The sequence below is a fragment of the Dermacentor variabilis genome, chromosome 1 (assembly GCF_050947875.1).
Source record: "Dermacentor variabilis isolate Ectoservices chromosome 1, ASM5094787v1, whole genome shotgun sequence".
Lineage (NCBI taxonomy): Eukaryota > Metazoa > Arthropoda > Arachnida > Ixodida > Ixodidae > Dermacentor > Dermacentor variabilis.
Window position 1 is genome coordinate 45079651 of NC_134568.1, and position 14021 is coordinate 45093671.

At 47.6% G+C, this 14021-nt stretch overlaps 1 protein-coding gene across 2 annotated transcripts in view; it reads left to right on the forward strand.

Annotated features, from left to right (window-relative positions):
• The window catches only part of LOC142571086 (nose resistant to fluoxetine protein 6-like), a 102550-nt gene that overhangs the window by 36697 nt on the left and 51832 nt on the right, over window positions 1-14021 (forward strand). For both annotated transcript variants that reach the window (XM_075679381.1, XM_075679388.1), the window contains exon 7: window positions 1035-1128. In XM_075679381.1, coding sequence (XP_075535496.1) covers window positions 1035-1128 — 94 coding nt within the window. The remainder of the gene's footprint in view (window positions 1-1034; window positions 1129-14021) is intronic.

Below are 14021 nucleotides of genomic sequence, written 5' to 3' on the forward strand. Positions count from 1 at the left end.
CGACGATGTGCCACATCAACACCCCCTCGGCGCCGCCATGACAAAACGTGGTCGGCAGACCTAGTATTAGTGGATTCGCCGTGGGCGTTACGGCTTGTTTGAAGCGGTGGAACTCCTGGGAGGACGTGTCTTGCGGCCATCTCTCGGGGTTTAGAAGTCATGGACACACGCGGCGGCATTGTCTGCGGAGTCAACACTAGGATGAAGTGGCGCCTGCTCGGAGCAAGACCCATGTCCGCGAAAACCCTCTCACCTTGGTGTGGTCAGTGAAAAATGTGCGGAAGTGAGTGTGTAAACCCTCCCCCTCAAAGGCGGGTCGACAACGATGTCTTTGAACGCTCCGTTTGGCTGAACGGCCGTTTACCCTCACCTACGGATCTAGAGAGGACAGAGTCTATTTAAGGAGCCATTGGTGGCTCCTCAGTGTGCATTCCTTTTTCAGTCATGTTAGACTGATGAACTGTAATGTTCTCATGTAAATACCGTAAATAAACCCATTTTCCTCGTTCTCGATGAGAACAAGTTCCTGCTTTCAACAACGTCCTCAGCGTGGATAAGTAGGACGACGGCATGGGCCAGCTACCATCTATTTCATGCCCGACCCCAACCATTACAACGCACCCCTACGCCGTGCATTTCAGATGCCACGCGCAGGCTTCGTGGTCGCTCTGGCAAGTGGCACCGAGTGTCCTTTGGGAAGCGCAACCGAGGAGACCCGCTGCTGTAGACGCATCATGCATAACACGTTTCCATGGTGACAATATGCCGTGTCCCTATATTGATAAGATGCTTAACGCATTACCGTCGACAATATTCGGGAGATCGGTTTTGCGTATTTTTTTTTGTGCCAGATCAGACACAGTTCGTCTAAAGCAAGTGAAGTAGGTAACTAACGCAAGCGCTTTAAAATCTATGGTTTGGAAACACTGACTGTTCTGAAACACTCCCAGTACCACCTACGAAAATAACACAATGCGTATTCTTGTGATTATGATATGCTCCATAAACATCAGCGTTTCTCTATTTCTTTCTAGCAAGCATGGCGAACTTGGTTAAATATGCTGATGAATGGCAAAACATACTTGCAGCAGCCGGATTCATAAGCGTCGACAGTTTCCTCTTTCTCAGGTGGGTGACAGAGCACTTCTGGTCTTGATTTCTGGTTTTCTCTCAAAATAACACCTTCCAGAAATTTCATATATTCTTTTACGTAGAAAAATCTAGGTATGACTATATAAAGAATTGGACATATATGACCTAGTAAAGCCATATGTCGTCATTTACGCATACAAATATATATGGTCATATCTGTCAAATTCTTTCTTACTCATATCTGGCTTTCCCTTTATAAGCCACATAAATGTCTGTCCAATTCTTTATATAGCCATATCAAGATTATTCCGATAAGCCTCGTTTGACCTGTATTTCTGTGCTGCCGTATATATCTTATATATGGTATATCTTAGTATATTTGTAGTCTCGTAGACTTTGGTATATCTTAGGAGGTGCAACATAATAGATAGTACATGTCCGTTCTATACAAAAGGTATTTCTAGTTCATGCTCCCACCTCTTCTTCGGAACTACGTGACAATAGTGTAGTTAGAGATATTAAATGGTAAACAAATACCGTGAGGTACTTATGCGTACGCATTTATTTGATTCGCCCGGAGTGTTTCGTTGATACCATAGCTTACATGGACTGATAGATGGAAGCATGTCAGCGTGGTATCTTTAGTTTGAAATTGATCTTCCGCCTGCTGCAAGTGAAGGAAAAGTAAAAATCACCCACATTTTCTATCATTCGCAGAGTATGTAAACGGCACGTATATCTGAAAAGAATTTCACCTCAGGTGGATGACACCACGCTTAGGTCGAAAAACCTAAGCGCCCATGCCTTCTTTATTATTTTTTTTGTCGCCGCGGTGGCTATAGCTTGTTCTCTTCGCATATGTAGTTTTAGGGTATATACATTTCTGTGCCTCCTTAAATAAATGGAATTAATCACTATTGCCTTGAGACTAAAGAGTGATATTTACAGCCATCGTAGTCAAAAGAGTGAATCGAAATGTGTCTTACTTGAAACATACGTAACCATTTCATTGGTGTATATTCCCGTCTTTCATGTGTCTTCCGACACTTCCCAACCGAAGGTTGGTCCCGTGGCAGATTTGTGGACTATTCACGACAATATATGCCAGTTGTATTTCCCCCTTTTGCGCCTGAGAAACCACTGCAGCATTCCGATCTAATGTAGCCAGAGAAAAACATTGAATGCGTTAATTCTGGAGTTTTACGTACCAAAACCACGATTGGATTACGAGGCACGCCGTAGTGGGGACATTCTGGATTAATTTTGACCACCAGAGGATTTTTAACGTGCCCCCAATGCACGGGACATGGGTGTTTCTGCATTTCGCCTCATCGTATTGCGGCCGCCGCGGCCGGGATTCGACACCGCGACCTCGCGCGCAGAAGCGCAACACCATAGCCGCCAAGCCACCACTATGAGTAAACACTTAATGCGTGCACCACAGAAAGGTAATCCACTGCCCAAGAAAGGGTAGCCACCAAGTAACCTGTACAGGGCGACACCGCAGACGTACTTGCAGGAGGACCCAAAAGCAGCCGGATTTGAAGGGGTTCTCGATCGCTTCCTTGAGCGCGAGTAGGAGAGAGAGAAATGAGCAAGGCGAAAGTAGGCCCGCGTAAAGGAGGGGGCCCGCGCTGGCCCAAGTAACAATTATATCAACGCTGCAGGCAAATTTCCGCCATCACCATAGCCGTCAGCGTCACCGTGAGGTTCTGTGTAAAGTCCGAGTGCCAGAACATCACGGCTGCGCGCCGTATCCTGTAGGTGCAAGGGATAGCAAGCGAGGTTGAGCCGAGAAGCATGGTAGCTTGGTGTGGCGGCGTCTTTTCGCGCCCGAAAGGGAGGAACGCGGGTAGGGTTGGAAGAAAGGCATGGGTAGCCCGCCTCCCCGCTTCTACTCCGGCCGCGACTGCGCATGGTGTGGTCGAGAGCGGCCACGCGTGTCCTATCTTGGAGGCACTCTGCGGTGGAGTCGAAGACTAACCAACTCTTGATTACTGATGGCTTCGTATGCGCTGTGTTCTCATGCGCCTAGTTCGCGTTGAAGCAAGAGTCAGCATGAAGGGGAATTCTCTAGCCGCTGCTGCCCCTCTTGATCTTGCCCAGCATCCTGGCTGCGCGTCTCCGCGGCCATCGAGTGAGATGAGTTCTTGTTTGCCTGTGTGTGTGAGACACCGTGCAAGTTAATTTAGTTAAGACACTGTTTACAGCTGTTTAAACAGTTGAACAAAACGACTAATCTTACTGCGTATAGCTGTCTAATAATTTGCTATCGCAATCAATGCTTCGCCTTTCGGGCGAAACTGCGACAAAGGAAGCAAGTTGGACATCCCCTCCACCCAGGGAGACAAGACTACGTGGGCTTTGGGGAGAGGCCATAGCAAAAAAAAAAAAATCCACCGACAAATATGATAGTCCCTAATACGAAATTCGAGCGCAGGTTTACACGTGTTTTCATTTCGCGATATATTGGCTGGCGCGGACAACCTGTCTCGTGCGACACGTTCCAAACGGAGAGAAGTGTGGCGCCTCTGCCCCGCTAATTCAGAGATCGCGAGAGGCAGCGCTTGTGTGACGCGTGGCTGCGATTCACAGCAGCCGCCACAGACAGAGCTCCCTTCACGCAGCGCTCTGTTTCCATACAGACGACGCGCGCTACTCTGGCGCCATATCGTAGCCATCGTCGCCGCACATGCCGTCTTGCGCGGCACTACGCTTTCCTTCTCACGCTTTCGTTCCACCAACGACGCGAGTGGCCCTTCGTTGTAGGGAAGTCCTGCCACCATGGTTAGCGGCAAGAGCACCCAAGGGAGCGTCACATCAAGCCGTACTCGCAGCCGCTCGCCATCGCCCCTTGCAGAAGCAGCGATCGCCGTCACACATGCACGCTGGTGTCACGGACCGCAGCTGACGCCGCAGACGAGCGTAGCCCTCCCCAACTCATGGCACCCTGCCTCCCCCCCCCCTCTCGGAAGCGAAGATGAGATCGCCCACTAAGCTGCGAATGCCTAGGCAGCCGACAACTCAGCGCATGCGCAGGCCGTCTCCTCTCCGCTCGTCCTCTGCTTTCTGCCAATTGGTTACCCGGCACCCTCCTCCTGCGCTATCGTCTTTCTTTCATCTCCAGCTGCACTCCGCGTTCATTCTTCGCAGCACTGGTTCGCTCGCTTACGCCGACGCTTGCCGCAGGAACGGGCGACTAAGAGCTGTGATCTAAAAAAACTATAAAACAAGGAAAAGAAAGAGAAATAATGCACCGACGATTACGATACTCCCTAATGCGAAATTGAGCGCAGCTTTATGTGTTTTCATTTCGCGATATATTAGCTGGCGCAGACAATCTGTCTCGCGCGGCACGTTGCAAACGAGCGAAATGTGGCGCCACTGCCTCGCTAATCGGGAGATTAACGAGGCAGTCAGCGCGTGGGTGACGCGTGGGCCCTAATCACAGCACACGCCGCGGACAGACCTCCGCTCACGCAGTGTTTGTTTTGACGCCCTCGCCGGATGCCTTATCGATTGCTTTATCGGTGAACAGATTACTCACACTAGAGTGTTTTAGTTGAGCGTCCTTACGGTATGCTCCGCTCCGAGCTGCCCCGCTAAGCCACAGCGGAGCAGCGAGTGATTTTCACGTTTTAGTTATACGTTTAGCGCAGTGGAGAGGACCTTTCGTAGTTGCAGCGCCCCCTGGCTAAATTCAGGGTAATGCAAGAAAATAAAAACACTTTATGATCACTCTTATAGACTAAAACGTATATGCATATATATATAACATATTTCTCCATGAAGTATCTAGACGCGCGCTTGTAAAGCGTAACCGGTCCATTTTTTTCCAATGGAAAATAAAGCGCCGTCTTGGGGAACGCCACGTGTTAGCCAACGCGCTTGCTTTCTGCATCCAATCCAATCCGTTCTGACGCCAACGGTAGCCAAAGTGCGGCGCGGCACGCTCCGCTCAGGCAGCTTCTAAGCGGACCGTGTTCCTCGCTCCGCTATCCCGCTTACGGCTAAGGGGACAGCGCATGCGCATTCGCGCTTCCACTCCGCTTAACTGCTTAGCGGAGCGTAAACACGCTCAACCAAAACACTCTACTGCTGTGGCGCTACATCGGAGCGATCGTCGCCATAGAAAGCCCCATACACATTAGCGGTAAAACGCATGCGGCGCGCTGCCGGCGTTCATACACAGCTGCGGCATAGCCGGCACACCTACTTGCGCCGAGCCACAGTGACACTCACGTGACAACATGAAAATCTCGCCTGCTCTCGGTAGTAATAATAATAATATTTGGGGTTTTACGTGCCAAAACCACTTTCTGATTATGAGGCACGCCGTAGTGGAGGACTCCGGAAATTTTGACCACCTGGGGTTCTTTAACGTGCACCTAAATATAAGCACACGGGTGTTTTCGCATTTCGCCCCCATCGAAATGCGGCCGCCGTGGCCGGGATTCGATCCCGCGACCTCGTGCTCAGCAGCCCAACACCATAGCCACTGAGCAACCACGGCGGGTTGCTCTCGGTAGGTGCTAGATGTTGCGTGCTTTCTCGTTCGTCTGCTGACAGGTCTGCGTTGTGTTTACGTTTTTCGTCTTTCGTTTTTACCGCGAGTCATGTGTTATGAAGATGAGGACGTTGTTTGCACTTATCATAGTCATGTCGGTAGTGGCGTGGCCACGTTACAAAGTCAAGGAGAATGAAGCACTGGGTGTCGCCTCCACGTCTTCGTATTCAGGGTTCGTCTTGTACAGAATCGGATATGGCGCAATGTCTCTAAAAACCTTACCTTTAGGACGTCTTGGTTTGTACTCACCATTCTAAATACAATCTCAAACCATGACAATCGAAACAAGCACGAACGAGATCATTCAAACAAACCGAACAAGCGCGAGCGAGAGCTGACGCGAGGAGACGATAGTACGAAGCGAGCGGTCCGGCTGAGGCCAGATACGAGTACGCATCGAGCGGTCGGGTGGGTCCGCACGACACCAGTTTCCCGCGCACTCTGACTGGCTTCCGCCGTTCGCGGCTTCAGTCTTTCATGCCCCCTCCGTGTTCGCTCTTTCATGCTTCGCTGTTGCGTTCGTTCGCTTGGTTACGCCGAGGCCGACGCTGAGGGTCGTCGCAGGAACGGGTGCCTAAAGTCCCAACCACTCACACGCGTTAGCAAGCTTCGGCGCTCGCCGACAAGCGAGCGCGTCGCTTCGCGTCGGTTGGAGGGAAAGGGCGCGCAACCACTGGACACAAGCTCTGACCCTCGCCGAAGCTCGCTCCTCGGCTGCAGCGCACTGTTGCTGGACTATTTTGTCTTCATCCGTCAAAGTCCGGCCTAAAACAACCTGCTATAAACTAAGCTTGAAACAATAGGTCAGTTATCTGCATGCTCGTTTAGGTATAAAATACACGCCACAGTTTCTTTTTATCTTTTTTAGAACAATAGTCCACAAAATATCGACATTAGCGCTCGCATGTCATCTGTCTACAAGATCGCTTTGCAAACATCCGTACGACGAGGCCATATCGTATCAAAAGCTGTTGTGTCATTTCATTTTTTGTAGCTGATTGCGCAGCCAACTATGTAGGAATTAGACGTGCAAAGTATCATTGAAAAAATCTGTGTTAGAAATATTGTCACGTAGATGGGACGGGGGAAAATGATGCGGCGTCAAAACTGGGAGTTACAAATTTCACTCTTTATTAGGCGAACTCGTGCCCAGCAAAAGCAAAATTCAGTCGCAATGATAGCGGCGAGCAAATTCGTCGATCGTCGAAAATCTCACCTGCGGGTCAAGCGCGTCGGTTTTCATATATCAGTCGTCGAAAGTTCCAACGTAATCGCTGGTGCCCACGCGCCTTCCAGAAACTACCACACAATTCGTGTCCCGTATGCAATCAGATTATACAAGGTTCGTCGGCAACAGACAACAGAGACAACCATCCAAAACTTTCGCGAAACTTCCGATATGTGCAGGCACGTTCTGCGCCGAGCGATAACGCTTAACATTTTTTTCCCAGTGAAATACGTCACCGGTTACAGTTAAAGTACCCGTGTCAATATAATTATGCTTGTTTGAGCATGAAACAAACGTGAAAAAGTGGGTTCAGAGAAAATCAGGAAAGAATTGAAACACCTGTAGCACTCCCCCCAAAAAAACATCTAGAATAGCTAAACTTTAAGTAATTCGTAGCTTGTCTCCTCCCGATTTTTGATACTGTCAAATCTTGCCCAACCCACCGTGGTTGCTCAGTGGCTATGGTGTTAGGCTGCTGAGAACGAGGTCGCGGGATCGAATCCTGGCCACCGCGGCCGCATTTCGATGGGGGCGAAATGCGAAAACACCCGTGTACTTAGATTTAGGTGCACGTTAAGGAACCCCAGGAGGTCGAAATTTCCGGAGTCCTCCACTACGGCGTGCCTCAAAATCAGAAAGTGGTTTTGGCACGTAAAACCCCATAATTTAAAATTTTATCTTGCCCATGGAGCACCTCATTTATTATTCTAGGTTGTTTTGATGCAGCCATACCCCATCGGGAGGCCTTCACATTGAGTGTATTGCTAGACAAAATTTTCACAGTCTAAAGGCCATGTTCTATTGTAACTGGTTTCAACGTGTCAAGTTTGTCTTTCTGGTCATTAATGAAATGACATACCGCCAGATAATACAAGCTTGAGAATCGGAGTGTTTTACTAGGTGTCTTTCGTTGCCCTTTTGTCGTATTATTGAAGCGCTTATTCGAATGTATGGGGGCAGTTCATTTCCATGATATATATATATATATATATATATATATATATATATATATATATATATATATATATATAGGTTATATTCATAATTTACACATTTCGTCACCACAAAAATATACCAGTATATTCTTTCCAGCCTACTATGATGTTTTGACTGAGAAACACATTCAATTTTTTCTGTGAGGCACGCAATAATTGCTGTGGCATATTGTTCATTTATTTTTTGCACAAGACTGGATACAGTAGCCAACCATCATTAAAACTCAGAAGAAATTAGTAGCACAATGCATTGATCAGCACACAGCATTTTATTGCACTTTTTTAATGCATGCTTTTTTTTAATTGCACAAAAGCTACTGCCCTGAAATAATATACTAGGCCATACTTAAAAAGCATGATTTTATGCTACAATAATAATACATCAATGAAATGTTTTAGCGCCCAGGAACAGCTACAGCGCCTTCGTACTGGTGCACTTAAAGAGCAATAGTGAGACAAAATGTACAGAAAACATGAATGTGGTAGACAAAAAAATGCGAGATAGAGAAACAAATAGGAAAAAAAAAGAAAACGAGGAAGACTAAAAGGAAGTTAATCATATATGATTACATACAGGTACACAAAACACAGGAAATGAACTCTGAAGTATTTCAAGACAGGCACAGGTCTTATTACATGTGTTTTGGAGTCGAGTCATATATAGCACAGCCTTGCAACAAGGCCAGACAAAGAATCTGGAATGCTGCATGGTATACTGCTGCAGCACAAACAAATGCATATGATCAAGAAGCTTTGGGGAATGCATAATGTCATGGACCACCTCATACAGGAACAAAAGTTCTGATTAATTAATTCTTGAATCTGGAGGTGCGAGTTGAGGTATGTCTGAGAAGGCTGAACTGTGGTCGCGAGAATGGCAAAATTGGTGCTTGAAGATTGATATAAATTTATTCTGGAAGCCTTCAACGAGGTCAGAATTAAATTTGCATGTTGCACGGGCCCCTCCTACAGAGGCATACTCTAGTAGTAGAAGGCACACAGCCGAATACAATTTCATAAACACAACAGGTGAGTGGACATCATGCAATATACGGCATACAATTCCAAGAGCGTGAAGGACATGTTGTGTGATTATCTGTGTGAAGAGAAGCTTAGCATTTTGTCGAAGTACACACCAAGAGCTTTGATTTCATCGAACTACACTGCGAACTCATTACCGCGGGCATGACGCTCTTTGGTCATACTTGGCCCTTGGACCATTAAACAACAAACATTCATTCATTCATTCATTTCATCAACCCTGGACAGTTGAGTATCCCGTAGGGTGTATGAAAATTGCACATGGTGTGTTTTCCGCACATAATGCCATAGTATCGGAAGCATTTAAGACTACCATATTGTTTCTCCACCAGTTTGAGAGTGAAAAAATGTCTTTTTGGAGGTCGATGCAGCAGTGAACACTGTTGACAGTCTCAAATAGTTTTAAGTCGTCGGCACACAAAGCCATGCTGTTCATTTATTAAAATGATCTTAGCACAAACAGAAAGCAAGGAATACAATACCGATTCAAACACTTCTGACGCACTGCAGAGGATAGATATATGCTGGCAGTTAGTAACTGCACGTCTAGCACCTGATTTGTGCACGGGCAACGCCCGTGCTACATTCCGAGTGCTAGAAGACGTACTAAAATTCAGGGAACTATTGAAGGTGGCTGTGAGAACAGGGAACAAGTATGCTTCCATACGTCTTAACGCTTTCAGACGCCACATTATCCCGTTGATTCAAAACTTGCTTTCACCACCCCCATGTCTTGCATCCTCAGAATCATAGAAATTGTACAGCTGCAGAAAAGATGTAGAATTTTCAATTGTTTAGTGAGTTTTGTCAAGTTTACAAAATGTCGAGCTTTGTAAAGCTTGAAAAGCACTTATCCAGTGACTTGAAAATTATGCCTAGTGTATGACGTGAAAAACAATAACAGAAGAGAACCCGCTACATAAAACATACTGGCAGAGTAAAAACACCCAGCCGTCTACGTTCCCGCTCATTTTGCTAAAACACTCTGCACGTTATTCAAAATTGCAACAGAGTTCCAATAATAAGTGTTTCAAGATGTATGAAACACATTTTAACTATCATCACTTTCATCAGTGCTTTTGCTATTGATGCACTATCCTGCTGTGCACAATTGTGTAGACAGCACCTCAAAGGTTTAAGCACTGCGGAAGAAATACCATCAGCACCACAAGAAAGGGAACCCGCCGTGGTTGCTCAGTGGCTATGGTGTTGGGCTGCTCAGCACGAGGTCGCAGGATCGAATCCCGGCCACGGCAGCCACATATCGATGGGGGGCGAAATGCGAAAACATCCGTGTACTTAGATTTAGGTGCACGTTAAAGAACCCCAGGTGGTCAAAATTTCCGAAATCAGAAATTTTTTAACCACAAAGGGAAGGTTTGGGGGGCTCCATTCAGTTGAAAACAAGGTTTTCATTGACTGATAGCGTATACACCGCACACACACACACACAACACGCAGGAGTACCAATTCACTCCGGTCGCGAGAACTGGGAGTCCGAATGGCCGAGGGGGTGGGGAGAAAGCCGTGTATGCCAGATATAATCATGGAGCTGTGGTATCGGGTCATACAAGAGTGATGGGGCTCAGGCAGTGCTGACCACTTCTTCAGACGAACTGAAGAAGAAAGACGAGTGCTGTCTAGAGCGCCGTCAAGCACCCTGAGAATAGACAGACTAGTACAATGTTGCGCTGGTATTGCAGGGTGTCACTTGAGGGCTTTGAGGCAATCCTCGTAGTCTGGCATGAGCTTGCGGCAACCGAAAAGACGGAAGCATAGGGTGCGGGAGTAGAGAGACTTCAGTGTTCGGAAGCATGTTTCCATATGTTTCGAGCACAATAATATACACATACTCCAAGCACAGACGTTGCGGCAATCGTGATTCGGTTGTATGTTTCCGCAGACGACCGCACTGAGACCGGCGGAACCCAGTGGGCAGGTTGTATCAGTCGGCGTCGTTCGAAATCAGTTTGGATCCACGTCGCACTGCCACAATTAACGGTCGTCGGTCGTATCGTTGTCGCCCTACAATCACAATGCTGTCGTTCAGTAACACTGTCACGCGTGTGGTGCGTCCAAAGAACTCGGACGATCGTTGGTGTCGGCGCCTTCGCAGTGGCAGCCATCATAGGCATAGCAGCCAGAGGCCTCGCAGCCTCCGATTGGTTGACACCGGCGATACGTCGCAGCCTCTGATTGGTGCACGCCAGCGAAGCGTCGCCACGCGTCGGCGAACTTCTAGCATCGGCAGTCGACAAAATCACTGCGCGTCATCACGCTTCGCCCTATTCCCGACCGACGCCTTGGCGTGTGCCGAAGCATTGCGACGTGTGCCAGTAGTTGGGCCTTAAGAGCTGCGCCCTAAAAAAAGAAAGAAAACGCCACCAATAGCGCGTTTGCAAGCGCCTCGTGCCGTGGCGCCTGCTGACATGGGTCGATATGAGGACACTTCGGCCTTTCCTCTTCTTCTGGTATGTTGCGTGCTTTCGCACGCAAGCACGCAGACTGGGGAACACATGCCGCGAAAGCATTTTCCGCACAAGATTTCAGCTTTCACTTTAATTAGGTCTACATTCGTGAGAATGAAACAGCGCTTATTTCCTGCACTTGTTTTAACAATATGAACACACTGCCTCACGAAGAAAAAAAGAACGCGAACCCTGCGTACCAACACATTGAAAAAAAAAAGGTCATGACACATAAAAGCAGCACAACCAACAAACAATGCTTGCTCTTGTTGACCGTTGCGTATTTAAGCAGCTTACCTTTGGTACTTCAGCCAGTCTCCCGTATTTGTTATCTTATTATCTATCTTTGAAAAAGAAAGTAATTTTTTAATATAATAATAAATGAAAACTAACTTTCAGGTAGCATACTGCAAAGAGCTTTATCAAGTCCAGCCACTATTTATTTTTGGTGACCATTGCAGTTGCACGAATAGCTACTAATAGGAATGTCGGTCTACTTCGGCGGCGGCTGCTTATGGCGCGGCCGCGCGCGCCCTATCTTGATTGGACAGAGGGGTCGAATGCTGATATCTTTTTGTGCGCTGTGTTCTTGCCGCTTATTCGCGTTGAAGCTGAAGGCACCACGAAGATGAATTCGCTCGCTACTTGCTGCCCCGCTTTCTCGCTCCAGCATTTAGACAGCGAGTGTGCGCTGTTATAGAGTGAGATGTGTTCATGTTTGCATGTGCGCGCTTGACACCATGCTTGCTAAGTTAGTTTGTAAGCGAATGTTTACAAGTTTATACGTCCGATAAAACTACTATGCTTGCTTCGTATAGCTGTCTTCTAATTTTCTATCGAATGGATGCTTCGACTTTGTAGCGAAACTGCGACTTTTGCGTGTTTCTTGGAGACCACTCTCTGTCCGGCTCCACCGCATGAAGTAAGGGCCAACAGTCACAAAAAAAAAAAACCTGCCTCGCCACCCCGGTCCTGCGACAGTTGTTGTCCAGTGAAGATGTTGATAACTATCACTACAACTGCGTGGGGAGTAAGGAGGGGAGGGGGTATGTGATGGTGTATGGTTTATAGCTAAATTCCTCCGCCGGCGCATTATTCGGCCACAGGAGATTGTGGAAGTGTGCACTTCCTCTGTTCTAGAATTCCACAGCAGTGCGACCAGCCGCAGCATGTCACCGCTGGTCGTATTGCCGTTTCTTTTCCATTTGCCGCGCCTCGTATTGACATGGCTCCTCGGGAGTCTTATGTGTTGCCTACGCATAGCGGTGGTGCAACAACGATGCAATGATTTGCTATAGGCTGTTTATATATATATATATATATATATATATATATATATATATATATATATATATATATATATATATATATATATATATATATATATATATATATACGGAAAGCTAGGGGCATCTTTAACGGGAAACGTATGCGGGGAGCGCTACGTGCTTCGCATTGTTAACAGGTGTGCCTTATCATCAATTATATGGTCTGGATGCTTGTTTTGTGCTTTATCGTTATTGAAGCGAATGATGTGCCGTATTTCGTATGCATGATACCGAAGAATGTATGCACTTTTCGATGTAATCACGGAAGCTTTCTTTTTAGTGAGGACGACGGCACGAAAAATCCCCACCAACTAGAGGCTAACAGCTTCGCTGTAACAAAGACCTGCGGCATACTTTCTTAGCGTCAATATGTTGTGAGCTTTGGGACCTTTACCGCCATATAATGCGCAGGAGATATAAGGAACACACAATATAAGGAGTCGAAGCTGGGCATAGTGCCAGATATGGAACTTTCTTAATCATATAAGGAACGTTGAACAAAACAAACCCGCCATATAAGGAACTCTTAGGGCCATATATGGTGCCGTTGTGATCCGGGTATGGGGTTCATTGTTCGGACTGGGGCGTCACTATGAGGCTCGCTAGCATGCGCCGCCGGGTCCCTAAAACGTTGTAGCTGGCTTGCGCTATATAGGGCTTCGTACTAGGTTGGCTAAGCGTACCCACGCCGTCGTCCTTATCTATCGCCGAGAGGTGCTTTTTGGTTGGGATGTGAGATAGGGAGTGTTAGGCCGCTCATCTCTCGAACAGGCAGAATGAACGGTGTAGGGCTGCATGATTGTTTTGTATATACTTTTGCAGTGCCGCGAGTTGCCCATGCGTTTTGTGAATGGGAAGGCGTCCACCCCCCAGCGCGTCGGGCAGCAACCGTTTCTGTTTTTGAGGGGTCGGACGGCCCGCGTGGTGTCGGGTGACGAGCCGAGGCGCGCGCCGGGGGGGCGCGGTGCAGAGGCGGAAAACGGATTCGGAGAACATGCTCTTACGCGCGCTGTGTTGACATTCCGCCGATGGTCATAATAGGGCCACGCGGACAAACCTCGAGTGGGGCGGTGGTATACGCGACGTTGTGGCGCCGGCTCATGAGTCCCCTGCTGGCTGGAAACGCCGCTGAGGTGCGAGATGGCCTCAATAAATCGTGCATGCCTGGCGTGTTTGCCGAGGCCGTCACTGACCATGCGTAAATAGGAGAGGGAAACGAAGCTGTGGGAAGAGGGAAAACAGGGTGGTTTTCCAATACATTTACTTTTGAGAGTAAGCCCATCCCTTTGGGTTGTGGCTTAA